This window comes from Crotalus tigris, unplaced genomic scaffold (assembly GCF_016545835.1).
Source record: "Crotalus tigris isolate CLP2741 ecotype Arizona unplaced genomic scaffold, ASM1654583v1 scf7180000024302.2721777, whole genome shotgun sequence".
Taxonomy (NCBI): Eukaryota; Metazoa; Chordata; class Lepidosauria; order Squamata; family Viperidae; genus Crotalus; species Crotalus tigris.
The window spans coordinates 347,501-367,439 of NW_024100474.1; the positions used below are offsets into that span (position 1 = coordinate 347,501).

Sequence of the window (19,939 nt, forward strand, 5' to 3'; positions counted from 1 at the left end):
CGGAGGCCGGTCCCGGGGTCCCCGGCATGGACGCCGAGCAGAAGACGGTGTTTGCCTTTGTCATCTTTCTGCTCATCTTCCTGGTGACGCTGATGGTGCGCTGCTTCCGCATCTTGCTGGACCCGTACAGCCGCATGCCGGCCTCCTCCTGGACTGACCACAAGGAGGGGCTGGAGCGTGGCCAGTTCGACTACGCCCTCGTCTAGCTGGGCACCCCGGGCCTCGGGGCCCTGGGCGAGGAGCCCCCGGAGCTGCTGCCGGTCTGGGGCTGCCTCCGCCCCACTGTATTTCTGTGTGACGTGTCTGTCTTGAGGGGGGAGCCAGGGGCGGACCGTCCTCCCCTTTGCTGTGGCTTTTCGGTGTTTTTTTGTGTCGTAGAGACGGAGAGTGGGACTGGGGGGGCGCAGCCAGGAAAAGGGACGTTGGGGTTTGCAGGCCACTGCAAACGGGGACCTGGATCACTGTTGCCAAAAAATTCAGGAATTTGCCCTCCGCCAGCCTCCTCCCCCCCAAAAAAAAAATCTGGGGAGGGGGGCCGTGCGGCGTGTGCAAATTTTGCACACTCGGGGAGCACCCATAAGCCCCTGCCTTATGCTGGCTTGTGAAAAAAACAACAAAGATTTGTGTTCTTTTTCACCCAGTGGCCGAAAGAGAGAGAGAGAGAAAAAACAAACCCTCACCTCATTTGCAAATTCACACGGAGGCCTTAAAATCGCCACCACGGCCTCTTAAAACCCCTTTCCAGCCAGCTGGCCTACCTTGCAAAGCTGTTGGGAACATTCCTGATCGGAATGCCAGCAGGCGACGGGAGGCCTGGTTTTTGGAAACAGCCTTCTCGACCTGGGATGGTGGTGAGGGAGTTGCCCCCTTCTGTGGACTACATGCCCCGTGATTCCCAGCCTGGGAATTAGAGGGTTTTAGGGCGCCCAGGACGATGGTGTGTATTTGTTTACCGTCCAAACCTAAAAAAAAAAAAGTTCCCTTCTTTTTTTGCAAGCCAAAACCTCCTCCTTTGCGTCGAAGGGTCTGTGTGGGTCAGTGTTTGGTGTGCGTGCGTGTGTGCATTTGTATATCTGTGTGATGACTAAGTGTGATCTTTTGGGAGTCTCTGTGTGTCACTCCTATAACAAACGGAGCTGGATAATCCAGTGCTGGCAGGCGCTCTCTTTTTCCCCCGTGCCCCGTAACGATTCATTAATTACATTGATTAGTAATAATAATGATGAGGATTAATAAAGAGATTAATGCTTTCGGGAGCCAAAGGCGGGGATTAAAAAGCAGCTTTAGTGGCGTTAAACCAGTCTTTCTAAACCTTGGCCGTTTTAAAGTGGGTGGACTTCAACTCCCAGAATTCCTCAGCCAGCATGGGAAAAAAAAAAGCAAGGTTTTACATTTAGGCAGGAAAAACCAAAGGTTCAAGCACAGATTGAGCTTAAAAACAGCAACTGTGAGAGGGACCTTGGAGTCCTAGTGGACGATCCCTTGACCCTGAGCCAGCCGTGTGCAGCAGCAGCCAAAAAAAGCTAACACAATCCTGGTTTGTAGAAACAGAGGCATGTAATCACGATCACTCAAAGTATTAGTACTGCTTTGTAAAACCCTAGTAAGGCCACATCTGGAATACTGCAGCCAGTTTTGGTCACCATATCACAAAAAAGATGTTGAGAGTTTGGAAAAAAAATTCAGAGAAGAGCAACTAAGATGATTAAAGGAGACTGGAGACAAAAACATACGAAGAACGGCTGCGGGACTTGGGTTTGGCCAGTCTAGAGAAAAGAAGAAATAGGGGGGGGGGCATGATAGCAGCGTTCCAGTATTTGAGGGGCTGCCACAAAGAAGAGAGAGGGGGGGGGGTCAATTTATTTTGCAAAGCGCCAGAGGGCAGAACAAGAAACAACGGTTGGAAACTGATCAAGGAGAGAAGCAATCTGGAATTAAGGAGAAACTTCCTGACAATGAGGACAATTAGCCAGTGGAACAGCTGGCCACCAGAAATCGTGGGTGCTCCATCCCCGGAAGTTTTTAAGAAGAGGCTGGACAGTCACTTGTCTGAGGTGGTATAGGTTCTCCTGCTTGAGCGGGGGGCTGGACTAGAAGATCTCTAAGGTCCCATCCAGCTCTGTTCTGGAATAGATTATTCTGATTCTAATACAGACAGATCAGGCCCTGTTTTTAAGTCCAGACATCAAAAAATGTTGCTAAGGTTCAGAAATACTATTTTAACAGGGGGGAAATCCATTTTTGGTACTGGGGGGATGAGGTGCACAAGAGTAAAGCGGGGGAAGAAAAGAATGAATTTAGGAGAGCTGACCAGCAAGAGACCCCTCCGCCCCTTGGCTAGGGTGAAGATGTGGGTGGGCAACTGAGTCCGGGGGGGGGGGAGGAGAAACATTCTCCCCATCTTGAGTCATTCCAGCCCCACAGGCTGAGCATTCTGGGCCTTAGAGTCCAACCCATGTGGGGGAAGCAGTATTAGGGAGGGGCTGCAGGTGACCCAGGCAGACCTCCCCCCCACCCCAAATGGTTGTGGGACCAGTGCACTGACTTTGCTGTTGGGCGGCTTTGGTGGATCAGGCCCTTTGTGCAGAAAAGGGGTACAGTGCCTCTGAGCATGCAGGGTCTGCTCACCGGGGTTTTTTTTGGGGGGGGGAGGACTGGAGCGTCCTGAAAGCCCCTTTCTCTCCCCCCCCCAATGATGGGGCTCAGGAGGGGGGTGTCAACCCAACCAGTGGCCTTTTTCCAAAGATGAATCAGTGTCCACCCACCCACCTGCCCAGTTTCCTGTCCCCCCTAACATCTGAAGCTCTGCAAAACACAGCCAGGCCTTGAAACCCAAACCACGTGCCTGTGGAGGATGGGAGTTGTAGTCCAGCTCATCCAGAGGGCGCCGCAACAAAGCTGCCGGGGTGCAGTGAAGTCCGGCAAGAGGGGAGGCTGCGCTATGTACAATACCTTCCGAAGGTCTTGTTTTGCAGCCATGAGGACTGGAGCCTTGATGATACAGTTGGGTTCCCGCGGTCCTCCTACAGCTCAGGGTCTGCGAAGGCTGGACGCCATCTTGGAGATCGGGGGGGGGGGGGAGGAAGAGGAGGAGGCCACAGTGGTCAGTTTGTCTAGTGGGGGGGGGGGGAAGAGAAGAAACATGGCATTCTCCCCCGAACGTGTGGCAGAGAGTTCCACAGACACCCTCCCTTTGCAAATGAGCTGGAACGGTAGCCCATCCTTTGTGGGAGAGGCTGGGCGGAGCCACCGGGTTTTGGGTGGGGTGGGGGGTCTCGTTTGTGTCATCCTGTCTGTAAGGGGCTCCCTCCCTCCTTCCGGGGGTCCCCAAATAAAGCTGTCTTTTGTTGCTAAGATCGGTCTCTGCTTCTGGCTGTCCAGAAATTCATCATCCCGGATGCTGGTTAGTCCTTCTTGGTCAGTTGGGGGGGTCCCTCTCCTTTGATCCTTGGGGATGGGACCCGGGGGGGGGGAATGACCCGGTTACGACACCCATTCTGACATTTAGAAGCCCTTGCCGGTTCAACATGGCGTCTTGAGCGTGTCTTTCGGTAAAAACGAGTCGGCCGTGGGGCCCCACCTGATTTTTACAATCTTGACTTTGCAGGGGTCACTAAGAGAATCACCGCAGTCATTAAGCGAGTGCCACGGTCGCTAAGCAAACCAATGCTTTGGTAGCGGTGGGGTTTTGCCCCAAAACTGGAAACCAAGGCCGTTTTTCGGAGAAACTATCGTAAAACGAGGACACAAGACTGGTTGTGGCCCAGCACCTGAAACGCAGCCAGGTGGGTCCTTTGGGGCTTTGCACCGTCACTAAGCAAACGGTCGTTAAGTTCAGGACTGCCTGTTTTGGGCCACCACCCACTTTGATCTCCATCCAGACGGGCCGCCAGTCAAAAGCCGAGGCCACCAGATGAATTGGGCTCTACGCTTTTACGGGAATGTCCCAGAGGTGCTTTTTTCCCAGGACTTTCTTTGTTTTTCCTTTGAAGACGTTTCGCTCCTCATCCCAGAAGCTTCTTCAGCTCTGACTGGATGGTACGGAAGGGAAGGATTTATACTCCTTGCAGAGAGCTGGTCATTAGTACTCTCTCTGAGAGTCATGAGACCCCTTGGAGGTTTATCTCTGTGTCCTCAGGGTCACCTGAGTGGTGCAAAGGGGTGTGGAGGATTCTTGGAACTGTCGAAAGGATTGTGTTGTAGACTGCAGAAAGACAATGTCGTATCCCCCCCCCCCATTTGTTGAGAGAGAGAGAGAGAGCTGTTTAGTTTGGACCTAGATGTCCTCTTGTACCCCTCTCTCAAGCCAACGATCCTCTCTGTCCAAAATGTGGACTTTCTTGTCCTCAGAAGAGTGGACTTTGTCTTCATCAACGATCTGGATGAGGAGATAGATGGGGAACTCATCAAATTTGCAGATGACACCAAGCTGGCAGGAATTGCCAACACTCCAGAAGACAGGCTTAAGATACAGAAGGATCTGGACAGACTTGAACACTGGGCACTAACTAACAAAATGAAATTCAATGGTGAAAAAAGCAAGGTTCTACATTTAGGCAAGAAAAACCAAATGCACAAGTACAGCATAGGTGGCACCATGCTCAATAGTAGTAAATGTGAGAGGGACCTTGGAGTCCTAGTAGACAATCACCTAAATATGAGCCAGCAGTGTGCTGCAGCTGCCAAAAAGGCCAACACAGTGCTAGGCTGCATTAACAGAGGGATAGAATCAAGATCACGTGAAGTATTAATACCACTTTACAAGGCCTTGATAAGGCCACACTTGGAATACTGCATCCAGTTTTGGTCACCACGATGTAAAAAAGATGTTGAGACTCTAGAAAGAGTACAGAGAAGAGCAACCAAGATGATTAGGGGACTGGAGGCTAAAACATATAAGGAACGGTTGCGAGAATTGGGTATGTCTAGTTTAACGAAGAGAAGGACAAGGGGGGACATGATAGCAGTATTCCAATATCTCAGGGGCTGCCATAAAGAAGAGGGAATTAAGCTATTTTCCAAAGCACCTGAAGGCAGGACAAGAAGCAACGGGTGGAAAATAATCAAGGAGAGAAGCAACCTAGAACTAAGGAGAAACTTCCTGACAGTGAGAACAATTAATCAGTGGAACAGCTTGCCTCCAGAAGCAGTAAATGCTCCAACACTGGAAGTTTTTAAGAAGAGACTGGACAGCCACTTGTCCGAAAGGGTGTAGGGTTTCCTGCCCGAGCAGGGGGTTGGACTAGATGACCTCCAAGGTCCCTTCCAACTTTACTACTATTATTATTATTTTAAATGCAGACGAGTTGCTGACTCTGTCATGATGGGTTGGTTCTCTCTGTTGTGCCAAGCACTGGTGAAGTTGTCGTTTTGTTTCCCCAATGCAGAGATCTGCCCACGGCTCCCTGCATTGTAGTGCACACACCACGTTGCTCAGTTTGTGTCTGGGTGATTCATCCCTGGGGTGGACCAGCTTCTGCCTTGGTGTATTTGTGGGTTTGAAGTGTTGTGCCTATGTTGTGTTGGCTGAAGATCCCCCGTTGCCTCGTGAAAAAGCACCTTTGGGACAACCAGGAATCGGATGGCGGCTGATTTCCACGGACATTTCCCGGGAATAATTAAATCATCCCAGGGAAGATGGCCGCAACACACGAGCCGTGAGGCGACAGCCAGTCTTTAACTTAACAACCATTCGTTTAGCAAAAATTCAAAGTCCAAACAACCTGGAAAAAAAAAGTCACTTAACGATCAATCCTCACATTTGCGACCAGCGGTCCATGCGACTGGCATCCCGTGTGTATGTGTAGGTGAGTGTGTCATGCGATGGTCCTCTGCAACTTTCAACCAAGTCCAAGAGGGGGAGGGCCAGGTTTGCTTAACGACCGTGTGATTGGCTTAACAACTCTGGCGAGAAAGATCACAAAAATGTGGCTTGCCTCGACTTCACGTCCGTTGCTCAACAGGGTGCTGATGGAAACGAGATAAATTGCCTCGCTTAGCGACGAGCTCCAAGTCAAGGACCGCCTGTAGTTGGCATCGCTGGGAGCGCAACACCAATGCACAACTTGCGTGCTTAAAGGGGAAGGGGGGGGGATGCTTGAAGCCGGCCTGCGATAAACCAGACGGAGCCCGCCAGATTTAACCCAAAATAACTTTATTGCCGCCGTCGCTCGTGACACAAACCGAAAAGGGGCAAAACCCGAGTGTGGCCGAAGTGACCCTCCCCACGAGGAAGACCACGGCCGTGTTGGACCGGAGGGCATCACCTTGCAGCTCCAACGCTCTGACAAATGGGGGGGGGTTTCAAATCCCACGTGCCCCCCCTCAGCACCCTGGCACAAATCTTCACTACTGGATTATTATTATTATCGTCACCATTATTAATAAAAGAGAACGCAAAGGAGACATTTAAGGCAGCAAGGACAAGGGGGGAGGGAGAGCTGCTTTTGTCCCCCCCCCAGTGAGGATCAGCTGGGACAGGCGATGCTTCAAGTTTTCAGACTCCCACCCTGGATATTTGGGGGGCCAGGAGGGCTGGCTAGCACCGATTTCCGAGGCCTCTCTAGGCATCTTCAGAGACCCCCCCCCGGACAAAATGGCCTGAGATTTGGGGGTGTTGGGGGGCGGGCAAAGAGTACAGCACCCCAGAGGGGAGACCGAAGTCATCTTTGGCATGGGACGGGAGCGCTGCATCCAAACGGGGAGGCTGAGGTCGCAGTGGGAGTTTTGCCTTCCGAGAGAGTGGGAAGGGCCCTCCGAGGTCATCCAGCCCAGCCCCCTCCCCACTGCATTCACGGTCTAAACAGGACAAGAGGGCAGCCGCCACACGTGCGGTCGAAGCCCCCGCTTTGCTTGGTTACTGGGGGGGGGGGGCTCTTGGGAAAATTTGCACTCGCAGCTGCCCGTCCATCTAATAAAGTAGCTGGCCTCCCTTGCAGGGTTGATTTCATTGCCCCCCCTTAGATGAAGTAGTCAACAAGGTGGACATCCATCCCTTTTGACACAAACACACACACACACACACACACACACACACACACACACACACACACACTGACCTTCCCTTATCCTCTCCTCCAGCCGCCTTTGGGATGCGCTCCGAGTTGAGTGCTGGGGGAGGGCACAAGTTGCCCGCAACTTACGACGGTTCTTTTACTGACCGTCTGAAGTTACAACGCACTGAAGGAAGAAAAAAAGGTAGGGGGAGGGTAGGATGACTCGTGGCCCTTTTTCACTCTTAACGACCGTTGCTTCCAACTCGGCTTCCGACAAGGTAGTCCCCGGCTTACGACCACAGGGGGAGCCCAAAGGGTCCGTCGCTAAGGGGGACATTTTGCTAGGCAAGTTGTGTCCCCTTTTACTGGGGGCCTCGCTTGCCGCGGCTCTTAAGCGAATTAAGTCTCGGAGTGAGTTTTGCCCTGTTTTACGCCCTTTCTCGCCGGAGTCGCTAAGCGAATCTCTGGAGTGGATGAGTTAGTGAAGCCGCTTCCCCGACTGAGTTGGCTTGCGCCCTGGGCAAACTGCTGGGGGTGTTGTGAAAAACGGCCACACCTCACTTTTTTTTTCCAGCGCCGTGGCCCGTTTGAACGGTCACTAAACGAGGACAAGGGCTCCGTGTGAGAGAAACGGCCCCACAAAGGTTGGGAAACTAAGGGCCTCCGTTGGAAATGGGGTTTAATCCTTGTTTGTTTCAAATCAAATCAAATCAACCGTGATTGTCAAAGTACAACATGTGTACAATGAGATTGGCTAAGCCTCCCTTCGTGCACTCTCCCCCGACACAACCCACAGTGACAACCAACACACAATCTTATTGCACCATACGAACTTATGGCACAACGCGCCGGCGCGTTGTGCCATAAGTTCGTACGGTGCAATAAGATTGTGTGTTTGTTGTCAGTGTGAGTTTGTGGGGGGGGGGGTTCACCAAATTCACGTCCCTCCTTTATTGGGGAGGGGTGGGAGGATATTTTGCCCCCCCTTTTATCCCCATTAAAATAGAATAGCCGCTTTTCCACCCAGCTGAGCCTTTCTCTGAAAAACAGAAAAAAAAATTCCTTTTCTGCCAAAGCGATGCAAAATAAAGTCCTCTACTTACGTCTGTTGCTAAGGGAGACCTTTGTCGTGGGTTTTGACCTACTTTACGGCCTTCCTTGCCGCCGTTGTTAAGCAGATCGCAGAGATTGCTGTTAATCACTTAACTAAGCTATTCGATGCCACCTGGAACTAAGGAGAAACTTCCTGACAGGGAGGACAATTAACCAGGGGAACAACCTGCCACCAGAAGCGGTGAATGCTCCAACACTGGAAGTTTTTAAGAAGAGACTGGGCAGGCATTTGTCTGAAACGGTATAGGGGTTCCTGAAATGAGATAGGGTTGGACTAGATGACCTCCAAGGTTCCTTCCAACTTGATGATGATGATTAACCAGCTAAGTTGACAATTCACTTAACAACCGTGCTGAGTTAATAACATAGTTGTTAAGTGAATCTGACTTTGCGCGTCAGTTGAATCTCCAGGACACCGCGACCGTTATAAATGTGAATCGGTTGCCGAACGCCTGGATTTGGATCACGTGACCACGAGGGATGCTGCGACAGGTCGTTAAGTGTGAAAAAGGGTCGTTTGCTTTTCCCAGGGCTGTCGTACGTTGGAACGGTCACTAAACGAAGCATCGTAAACTCAAAGTACTACCTGTATCGCCTCCTTTGGGGCGCCGTTGTCTGGCGATTCAGCCTGACTACGGAGCCCGTTTTGCTCCTGGCCTGCTGGCCAGTGGGACGGGACGGGGGGCAGCCATTGCAAGGCCTGGGGGGGGGGGGTGGCAGGCAAGCTTTTAACCTGGATGTTGGAGCTTCCTGCGACTTGGCCTGCTTCAAGCCAGGGCTCTCGTTCGCTTCCCTTCTTGCATCCCAACAAGGGTCTGCAAAGGCTGGTGCCAGAGCGGAGGTCAAGGGCTGGCTGAGTTCACACAACACGCAGGCTAACCATCATTTTTGGTTTGCTTTTTTTCTGTGCCTTGTGAACCCAGATTCAAGCGACACTTCTAAGGACATGACTTTGCAGGAACTGGGCAAAGATTAAGGGGGGGGGGGAAACAGGATAGTGGCCTTCCAATATTTGAGGGGCTGCCACAAAGATGAGGGGGGGGGTTTCCACCTATTGTCCGAAGCACCCGAGGACAGGACGAGAAACAACGGGTGGAAACTGACCAAGGAGAGAAGCAAACCTGGAATTAAAGAGAAACTTCCCGACAGCGAGGACAATCAACCAGTGGAACAGCTTGCCACCAGAAATCGTGAGCGCTCCATCCCTGGAGATTTTTAAGAAGAGACTGGACAGATGGGTGAAGGGTCTCCTGCTTCGGCAGGGGGTTGGGCTAGATGACCTCCGAGGTCCCCTTCCAACTCTTGTTATTCCCTATTCCTCCAAAGCAAGCCTAATCATTCAGTTGTTCTCTAGGGGAGACTGGGACGTAACCTCCGGGGTATTTTTTTTGGGGGGGGGGTGGATTTACAGAGAAAACGAAGCACTTCATCCCCCCCCCCTCCCCAGAAAGGCAAGTTAGATAAGGGGAGGGTTTTGGGGGACGCTGCTGGCTAAAGCTTCCCAGAGCTAACATGGAGCTCATATCTCAAGCTTAGATTTTCAAGTATTTTTTTTTTGCTAGCCTAGCAGACCAATTCCCCCCCACCCACCCCACACCCCCCACCCTCCAGGCCTGCTTGACCCCCCCCTCAACTCCCAGCAAAGCTACAGCCCCCCCCCCTCTGAATAAGAGCATTTGTTCCTTTGGATGATGGTTCCACTTAATATTTAAGGCGCATCTCTGTTGCTTTAGTTAGCGGACTCCAGACTTGGCACCAGCATAAAACAGAGGCGGGGCGGCCTCCACCCTCCCTGCAGAGAGATTGCTTCCACAACCCTCTGCCGGCTTTGGTGGTGGTGGGGGGCAGGTTTAAAACGCAGAAGTCTGCAGGGGAGGGGTCCCAAAAAGTCAAGGAGAACGCCCCCCGCCCCCTGAAAAGAAGCAGGCTTCAATTGCACGGTCGCCCGATGCCCTTTTAGCGGCCTCGTTCTGCTGGGACACAAGATTGCAGGCTCCGCTCTGCACGAGGACAAGGAAGACCGCCTGGCCGTCCTGGGTTCGAGGCACGCCGGAGAAGAAACACGAAAGGCTTCCCTGGATGCCAGACCTCCACGCGTCAGCTGTGAAAACGGGCTTAACAGGGGTAGGGGAAAGGTAGGAAAGATGGAATGGAGACGATCCAGGTGGAGAGACCCAGGGGCGGCCCTCTTAGACTCCAGGGAGGCAGCAGGCCGGAGAGGAGAACGGGGGGGGGGCCACAGAGGAACCAAAATGCTGGGCTGGGGTCAACAGGAGGGCTGTGGTCCGGATCCCGGGCTGTCCCCCTGCTCCCAGCCTCCGGGCGGCAGAGGGCGGACGCTGGAAGAGCTACAGGGCTGAGCAAGGTCCGAACGGAGCGTGGTACAGCCTGGGCCCGGGTTGTTATTTTTTTGGGGGGGGGGGAGAGGGTCTCTGAGACGGGGTTAAAAGAGGCGAAGCTGCAGCTTCATCTTCAGGGCCTGGCCCATCTCTCCGGCTGCCGCGGAGTTGAGTTCCTTGCCGGCTTCCAGTTTCTGCAGTTCTCGCGGGCGGGAGACGGGCACGCTGACGATCTGGAGCAGGTAGGTCCCGGGGCCGGCCGGCTTGCGGCCCAGGTGGAGGTAACTCAGCCCCTCCTTCTGCTGGATGTGGAAGTGGGCGTCCCGGTTGCCCTGGGCGATCACGTAGCGGATGTGGTTCTCCAGGGGCGCCACGGCGGGGAGAAGCTCCAGGATGTGGGTCTTCCGGCCCAGGTCCGAAAGGTTCAAGGCGAACACCAGGGGCGCCTCGACGTCGACGCTGGCCAGGCTGAGCCCCGGATCCTGCCGAAGGCAAAACGGGAGAGGTGGTCAAGCTGCCAAAAAGGCCAACACGGTGCTGGGCTGCATTAACAGAGGGATAGAATCAAGATCACGTGAAGTATTAATACCGCTTTACAAGGCCTTGGTAAGGCCACACTTGGAATATTGCATCCAGTTTTGGTCACCACGATGTAAAAAAGATGTTGAGACTCTAGGAAGAATACAGAGAAGAGCAACAAAGAGGATCAGGGGACTGGAGGCTAAAACATGTAAGGAACGGTTGCTGGAATTGGGTGTGTCTAGTTTAAGGAAGAGAAGGACGAGGGGGGACAGGATAGCAGTGTTCCAATCTCTCAGGGGCTGCCCCAAAGAAGAGGGAGTCAAGCTGTCCTCCAAAGCGCCTGAAGGCAGGACAAGAAGCAACCGATGGAAACTAATCAAGGAGAGAAGCAACCTGGAACTAAGGAGAAACTTCCTGACAGTGAGAACAATTAACCAGTGGAACCACCTGCCTCCAGAAGCTGTGAATGCTCCAACACTGGAAGTTTTTAAGAAGAGACTGGACAGCCATTTGTCTGAAATGGTATAGTGTTTTTCCTGCCTGAGCAGGGGGTTGGACTAGATGACCTCCAAGGTCCCTTCCAACTTTACTACTACTACTACTATTATTATTATTACTATTATTATTAAGCTCAGGATATTATTTATTTTATTTTGGGGGGGGGGTAAGGACAAAGGCTGGGAAGGAAGCCGTGGGGTACCCCAAGGCGTCGTCTTAGGCCCCTTGGGTGCACATCAACCGAGGGGGCAGAAACAAGAATGTCAACGTTGGAAAAAGTCCAACCCAGAAATGGACATTGAGCAGATGGGCTTTGTAGTCAGAGCAATATGTTCATGAATGACTTAGATGAGGGAATGGAAGGGGCAGTCATCAAATCTGCAGATGACACCAAACTGGCAGGAGTATAGCCAACACTCCAGAAGACAAGCTCGGGATTCAAAGAGGATCAGCGGACTGGAAGCTAAAACATATGAGGAACGGTTGCTGGAATTGGGTATGTCTAGTTTAACGAAGAGAAGGACAAGGGGGGGACAGGATAACTGTTCCAATATCTCAGGGGCTGCCCCAAAGAAGAGGGAGTCAAGCTATTCTCCAAAGCCCCTGAAGGCAGGACAAGAAGCAACGGATGGAAACTAATCAAGGAGAGAAGCAACCTGGAACTAAGGAGAAACTTCCTGACAGTGAGGACAATTAACCAGTGGAACTACCTGCCTCCAGAAGCAGTAAATGCTCCAACACTGGAAGTTTTTAAGAAGAGACTGGACAGCCATTTGTCTGAAATGGTGTAGGGTTAGCTAGCTGAGCAGGGGGTTGGACGATGATCTCCAAGGTCCCTTCCAACTCTTGTTTCTATTCTATTCTATTCTATTCTATTCTATTCTATTCTATTCTATTCTATTCTATTCTATTCTATTCTATTCTTATTATTTTCTATTCTATTCTATTCTGTATTTTTGTTTATTCTGTTCTATTCTATTCTATTCCATTCAATTCCATATTTTTGTTTTTTCTATTCTATTCTATTCTATTCTATTCTGTTCTGTTCTGTTCCTATTTTCTATTCCATTCCATTCTTGCCAAGAAAGAGGAACAAGAATTAAATTAACCGAATGGAGGAATATAGCTTCAGTAGCAGTCACAGGGGAGGCCAAAAAAAATCAAAATGGTGGTCACACACACACACAAACACCAAAGCCCTGCCCTGTTTTTGTAGATGTTGCATATGCAGGTAAAAAAGGGGAGGGGGCTTCATTCACTGCCACCCTGCGTTTTTGGTCCCTCCGCACGGGTACCCTGATTATGTGAGCAACGTCGTAGAACAGCTAGAGGGAAAATAAAACACAATAATAATTTACCAAGACACCAGTAAATGCGGCACTCCTAAGGTTGGGGGGGACCTTTGGAAAGCCGCCCCCTTTTTTCTACCTGGTGGGCCTGGGTGCCGTTCACGCTGCGCCGCTGGCGGCCTCTCTTGGGGTATCCGTTGATCTTGCACTCGTAGCAGGCTTCCGGAGACAGCAGGTTCTCTTCGTCCTCTTCTGGGGGGACCGAGAAATAGCTTTCCTTGGCGAACCCAAGTCCTGAGATACAGTGCCTGGGGGGGGGGGGGGAGTATAAAGACATGAATCCGGGGTGGGGAGCCTGAGTGGAACTGCTGGTCGTGGTGGAGAAAGAGCGGCAGAAACTGAAGGTGGGGTTAAACGAGGGATCAGCCTAGAATCCCTGCGTAGTCACCAGCAGCCTGCTCTCTCACAGCTGCCATACGGAAACGCAGTGGGGGGAGAAAGGGAGACCCTTACCCTTGTCCTGCCCGGAAGTAGCCGGTGGGGCAGCCACACAGGTAGCCCCCCTCGGTGTTGGAGCATCCGTAGCTGCAGGGGCTCCCTCCGGCAGCGCACTCGTTCACGTCCTGGCAGCCCCCCAGGGCCTGGTCGAAGTCGAAGCCGGACGGGCAGACGCACTTGAAGCTTCCCAGCGTGTTGTAGCAGGAGGCCGAACCGCAGACCGCTGAGCCCGAGCACTCGTTCTCATCTGGGGCAGGGAGGAGGAGGGGAGGGGGGCTACTTACCGGGGCTCAGCCGGGGTTCCCCGACTGCCCCGAACGTGCTACGGACCAGTCCTGGTTTATTTGCGAAGGGTCCCTGATGCTCTCTGAGCTTTGTTTCATTCCCCAAGTAAGTAACATTACTAGTATTAGAAGGGAGTGGGTTTAAGGAGAGGAGGAGGAGGAGTGGGAGGAGTGGGAGGAGCAGGAGGAGGAAGAGTGGGAGGAGGAGGAGTGGGAGGAGGAAGAGGAGGAAGAGGAAAAATAGAGGAGAAGAAGTGGGAGGAGGAGGGGAGGAGGAGTGAGAGGAGGAGGAGTGGGAGGAGGAGGAAGAGTAGAGGAGGAGAAGTGGGAGGAGGAGGAGTGGGAGGAGGAAGAGGAGTAGAGGAGGAGAAGTGAGAGGAGGAGGAGGAGCAGGAGGAGGAAGAATGGGAGGAGGAAGAGGAGTGGGAGGAAGAGGAGGAGTAGAGGAGAAGTGGAAGGAGGAGAAGTGGGAGGAGGAAAAGGAGAAATGGGAGTAGTGGGAGGAGTGGGAGGAGGAGAAGGAGTAGTGGGAGGAGTGGGAGGAGCAGGAAGAGTGGGCCGAGGAGGAGTGGGAGGAGAAAGAGGAGGAGGAGGAGGAAGAGGAAAAATAGAGGAGGAGGAGTGGGAGGAGGAGGAGGAAGAGTAAAGGAGGAGGAGTGGGAGGAGGAAGAGGAGTAGAGGAGGAAGTGAGGAGGAGGAGGAGGAGGAGGAGCAGGAGGAGAAGAGTGGGAGGAGGAGGGGGAGGAGGAGAGAAGGAGGAGGAGGAAGAGGAGGAGTAGAGGAGGAGAAGTGGAAGGAGGAGAAGTGAAAGGAGGAGTGGGAGGAGGAGGAGTAGAGGAGAAGTGGGAGGAGGAGGAAGAGAAGTAGAGGAGGAGAAGTGGGAGGAGGAGAAGTGGGAGGAGGAGGAGTAGAGGAGGAGAAGTGGGAGGAGCGGGAGGAGGAGGAGGAGGAAGAGGAGTAGAGGAGGAGAAGTGGGAGGAGTAGAGGAGGAGAAGTGGGAGGAGGAGTAGAGGAGAAGTGGGAGGAGGGGGAGGAGGAGGAAAAGTGGGAGGAGGAGGAGGAATAGGAGAAGTGGGAGAGGAGAGAGAGAGGAGGAGAAGTGGGAGGAGGAGGAGGAGTGGGAGGAGGAGGAGTAGAGGAGAAGTAGGAGGAGGAGGAGGAGTGGGAGGAGGAGGAGTAGAGGAGGAGAAGTGGGAGGAGGAGGAGGAGTGGGAGGAGAAGGAGTAGAGGAGGAAAAGTGGGAGGAGGAGGAGGAGTGGGAGGAGGAGGAGTAGAGGAGGAGAAGTGGGAGGAGGAGGAGGAGTGGGAGGAGGAGGAGTAGAGGAGGAGAAGTGGGAGGAGGAGGAGTGGGAGGAGGAGGAGGAGTAGAGGAGGAGAAGTGGGAGGAGGAGGAGGAGTGGGAGGAGGAGGAGTAGAGGAGGAGAAGTGGGAGGAGGAGGAGGAGGAGGAAGAGGAGTAGAGGAGGAGAAGTGGGAGAAGGAGGAGGAAGAGTGGGAGGAGGAGGAGGAGTGGGAGGAGGAAGAGGGAGGTGACTATTCCAAATCCCGCCCCTTTCCGCCAGGATCCCAGCCAGCCTGGTGACTTTCCTGACCCTCCTGCAGACACTCGTGTACACGTTGTTCTTCGGCCTCTCTCTGCAGATGCTCCTGGGTGGAGACCCCTCTTTCTTCCCTGGGAGGGGCTTTTCCCTTCTCAAACCAGCCAGCAATGGGGAGGGGGGGGCGTTGGGTCCCGGGGCGAAGTCTTTTCCTTCTGCTATCTCTAATTTTAAGTGGCCGGCTGGTTGCGTCACGGAGGGCTAGAACTGCTCCGTGATTTGCCTTGGATCTGAACCTTTAAAGGGATTTCAGAACAGCGCTCGCTTGCGACTGAAACGAAGCCTGGGATTACAGTCGTGGCCGTCCTTACTCAGCTGACCTTGGCCTGGTTTTACAACCATTTTTGCAACGGCCGTTAAGCGAACACAGCGCTTGTTAAGCGAACACGGCGGTTATTAAGGGAGCAGCCAAGGGCTGGATTTGTTTTGTGTTGTGTTGTTTTGTTTGGCTGCCAGGAGCCAGGAATAAAAAAACCCAGATTCTGGCCAAAAAACAAAACAAAACATGGAAACAAATCATGGTTTAATGACTGCAATCTGTCATCAGTGCAGATCCCGGGAGCGCAGGGAGGAGCGAGGCTGTCAGAAATTTGATCGGTCACTAAGGGGGCAGTCATAAGATGAGGACCCCTTTACATTTTATCATTTTTTTTTTTAAAAAAAATTGAGTTTGTTTGGGGGTTGGGGACGGTAGGACAAGCAGAGATGGAAATGGGGGTGGGGGGGGGGAGACCCAGAGGGATTTTGCAAGAGAAATTTGGGGCTTTCCTAGCCTTGCTGCCCCACAGTTCACCTCTCTGCTCCCCCATGTAGCCAGGTGTGTAGATCATGCTCTAACCATGGCTGGGGATGATGGGAATGACAGCCTGGTGGCCAAATACGGCTTCTAGATTCGTGCCTTGGACCTCAAAGAGGCAACCAAGGCAAGGAGGATTGTTCAATTTAGCCAGTGCAACAGTACTACAAAACCCACGTTTCAAGTCTTACTAGGCCCATGCTGCTGGACCCCAGTGAGGCAAACGGGACAAGGAAGATGGTTGAATTTAGCCAGGGCGACAGTATTACAAAACCCACATTGCAAGTATGACAAGGCCCATGCTGCTGGACCCCAGTGAGGCAAACGGGACAAGGAAGATGGTTGAATTTAGCCAGCGCGACAGTACTACAAAACCCACGTCGCAAGTATGACAAGGCCCATGCTGCTGGACCCCAGTGAGGCAAACGAGACAAGGAAGATGGTTGAATTTAGCCAGGGTGACAGTACTACAAAACCGACGTTGCAAGTCTGACAAGGCCCATGCTGCTGGACCCCAGTGAGGCAAACGGGACAAGGAAGATGGTGGAATTTAGCCAGGGCAACAGTACTACAAAACCCCCATTGCAAGTCTTACAAGGCCCATGCTGCTGGACCCCAGTGAGGAAACCGAGACAGGGGAATAATTGAAATTGGCCAGGGCAACACTACTACAAAACCCAGGTCGCAAGTCTGAGCAGGCCCATCCTGCCCCAGGGGCCCCGTGGATCCACTCACCCACGCACTGGTTCCACTGGTAGTGCTGGATGTAGCCCTGGGGGCAGCCACAGCGATATCCCCCGAGCACGTTCTGACAGCCGTGTTGACACCGGTGATTCCCGTCGCACTCGTCCACGTCTGTGCAAAAGATACGGGGAGCCCATCGCGGTTGCGTTTGTTCTATGCCACAAATACCTCTCCATTATTTGCAACAGGTTTTCTACCGACCAATTAGAGTAGAGCTGGAAGGGACCTTGCAGGTCATCTAGTCCAACCCCCTGCTCAGGCAGGAAACCCTAGACCTTTTCAGACAAATGTTCGTCCAGTCTCTTCTTAAAAAACCTCCGGTGTTGGAGCATTCACGTCTTCTGGTGGCAAGTTGTTCCACCGGTTAATTGTCCTCACTGTCGGGAAGTTTCTCCTAAGTTCTAGCTTGCTTCTCTCTCCTTGATCAGTTTCCACCTGTCGCTTCTTGTCCTGCCTTCAGGTGCTTTGGGGAATAGGTGGACCCCCCCCTCTTCTTCGGGGCGGCCCCTCAAATACTGGAATTCTGCTATCATGTCCCCCCTGGTCCTTCTTTTCTCTAGACTGGCCATACCCAATTTTTGCAACCGTTCCTCATACATGTTTTAGTCTCCATCCCCCTGCTCAAGCAGGAGATCCTCTACCACAGTGGTTCTCAACCTTTTTAATGCCACGACCGCCAGCCGGTCGTAAGTCGAGGACTACTCAACCGGTCGTAAGTCGAGGACTACTCAACTGGTGCAGCACCGTTTGCAGAATGGGACTTTTGGTGGGCTCAGCAGGGCAGAGACAGCCTGGGCAATTCCTATTGGCTTTGGAAAGCCAAGAGAATTAGACTCTATTCAAGAGAGTCTCTTCTATTGGCTTTCAAAAGCCAATAGAATAAAAGGGAGGAGCACAGCCAAGGAAAAGGGGAAAAAAAAATGGCGGACTGCGTTGTTTGGCGACCCCCGTGAAATGGTCGTTTGACCCCAGATGGGGGCCCGACCCACAGGTGGAGAACCACTGCTCTACCATTTGAGACAAGTGGCTGTCCAGTCTCTTCTCAACAACCTCCAGTGAGGTTTCTGGAGGCAAGGAGTTCCACTGGCTAATTGTCCTCCCTGTCAGGAAGTTTCTCCTTAATTCCAGGTTGCTTCTCTCTTTGGTCCGTTTTCCACCGTGGTTTCTCGTCCTGCCTTCTGGTGCTTTGGAGAAGAGGTGGACCCAGCGGTGGGATTCAAATAGGTCAGTGTTTCCCAAACTTGACCATTTTAAGGCATGTGGACTTCAACTCCCAGAATTCCACAGCCAGCGTTGCTGGCTGTGGAATTCTGGGAGTTGAAGTCCTCATGCCTTAAAATGGTCAAGTTTGGGAAACGCTGAAATAGGTGAACAACCGGGTTCTCTGGGTGGATGCCGCTTCCGGAAGTCCGTTCCGGGCCTGGGCAACGAGAAATGAGCTACCGGTTCTGCCGAAGTGGTGCCAGTTGGCTGAATCCCATCACTGGGTGGACCCCCCTCCTCTTCTTTGGGGCAGCCCCTCAGATACTGGAAGGCTGCTATCCTGTCCCCCCTGGTCCTTTTCTTTAAACAAGCCAAACCCAAATCCTGCAATTGTTCTTCGTAGGTTTTAGTCTCCAGGCTTTGGATCCTCTTAGTTGCTCTTCTCTGCACTTTTTCCAAACCCTCAACATCCTTTTTTGGTGATATGGTGAGCGAAACTGGCTGCAGTTATTCCAGGTGTGACCTTACTAAGGCTTTACAAAGCGGTACTAAGACTTCCCGTGATTTTGGCTCTATGCAAACTATATACATATTGTTATATGTACTGTACATATATAACTATATATCTTGTAAACTACAATCCCGGACACCGGTGTTCCACCCCTACCTCCTTCTCTCTCTCCATCTCTCTCTCTCTCTCTCTCTCTCTCTCTCTCTCTCTCTCTCTCTCTCTCTCACACACACACACACACACACACAGACAAGCAGGCATCCTGGACACCAGTGTTCCACCCCTACCCCCTTCTCTCTCTCTCTCTCTCACACACACACACACACACACACACAGACAAGCAGGCATCCTGGACACCGGTGTTCCACCCCTACCCCCTTCTCTCTCTCTCTCTCTCTCACACACACACACACAGACAAGCAGGCATCCTGGACACCAGTGTTTCACCCCTACCCCCTTCTCTCTCTCTCTCTCTCTCTCTCTCTCTCTCTCTCTCTCTCACACACACACACACACACACACACACACAGACAAGCAGGCATCCTGGACACCAGTGTTCCCCCTACCCCTCTCTCTCTCTCTCTCTCTCTCTCTCTCTCTTCTCTCTCTCTCTCTCTCTCTCTCTCTCTCTCACACACACACACACACACACACAGACAAGCAGGCATCCTGGACACCAGTGTTCCACCCCTACCCCCTTCTCTCTCTCTCAATCTCTCTCTCTCTCTCTCTCTCTCTCTCTCTCTCTCTCACACACACACACACACACACACACACACGTGGGCGCGGATCGGACACCCACCTTCGCAACTGCTTCCGGAGTTATCCAGAACGAATCCCTTCTGACACTCGCAGTTGTAACTGCCGGGGGTGTTCAGACATTGTCCTTTGGACCCGCAAAGGGTGGGCTGGGCGCTGCACTCGTTGTTGTCTAGGGAGGGGATCGAAAAGGAAAGGAAACGAGCGATTCTACGGAGAAGGCACACACAAACGCCCGGCAGGCGTTGGAACCGACTGCATGGTGGAAGACGTCTCTGAGCAGTTTGCAGCTTGGCTCGCTTGCTAGAGAGACCTATTTTCCAAACAAGCCCTTTCCTAGGCTGCCTGTTTTTTTTTTTTTTTTTTTTTTGGAAGGTGGGGACCGTGTTGTAAACTTGTTGTAAACTTGCCCAGAGTCACTTAGCTGAGATGGGCGGTGTAAAACATTGGATGACTAAATAAACGTTGCAGCTGAATTCACACCCGGCACTAAAGACCAGAGGGCAGCTTCAGCCATAGGGAGGACCCTCTTTTGCAGTCGAGGGGTCCTGCAGTCACAATACAGGTGGTCCTCCACTTACGACAACTGGGACAAGAACTGCATCCGATTCTACGACTTGTTTTACTGGGGTTGTCAAGCAAGTCACTCCTGTTGTTTAGTGAATCACACAGTCACTAAATGAATCTGGCTTTGCCCACCGACGTTGCTTTGTCAGAAGCTGGGACGGTCGCAAGTGTGGATCACGTGATTTCCCCCCCCTCCCTCCAGGACGTTGCAACCAATCTTAAAT

At 52.5% G+C, this 19,939-nt stretch overlaps 2 protein-coding genes across 2 annotated transcripts in view; one reads left to right on the forward strand and one right to left on the reverse strand.

Moving 5' to 3' along the window:
- The window catches only part of CTXN1 (cortexin 1), a 5,754-nt gene extending 4,075 nt beyond the window's left edge, over positions 1–1,679 (forward strand). The window contains exon 2 of the mRNA XM_039324538.1: positions 1–1,679. This exon is cut by the window's left edge and continues 212 nt beyond it. Within this exon, the coding sequence (XP_039180472.1) occupies positions 1–206 (206 nt within the window). The 3' untranslated portion in view covers positions 207–1,679.
- Positions 1,680–10,551: 8,872 nt separating this feature from the next.
- FBN3 (fibrillin 3) overlaps positions 10,552–19,939 on the reverse strand; it is a 169,788-nt gene continuing 160,400 nt past the window's right edge. Inside the window, 5 exon segments of the mRNA XM_039324520.1 lie at positions 10,552–10,915; positions 12,882–13,064; positions 13,270–13,501; positions 16,667–16,786; positions 19,192–19,320. Coding sequence (XP_039180454.1) covers positions 10,552–10,915; positions 12,882–13,064; positions 13,270–13,501; positions 16,667–16,786; positions 19,192–19,320 — 1,028 coding nt within the window.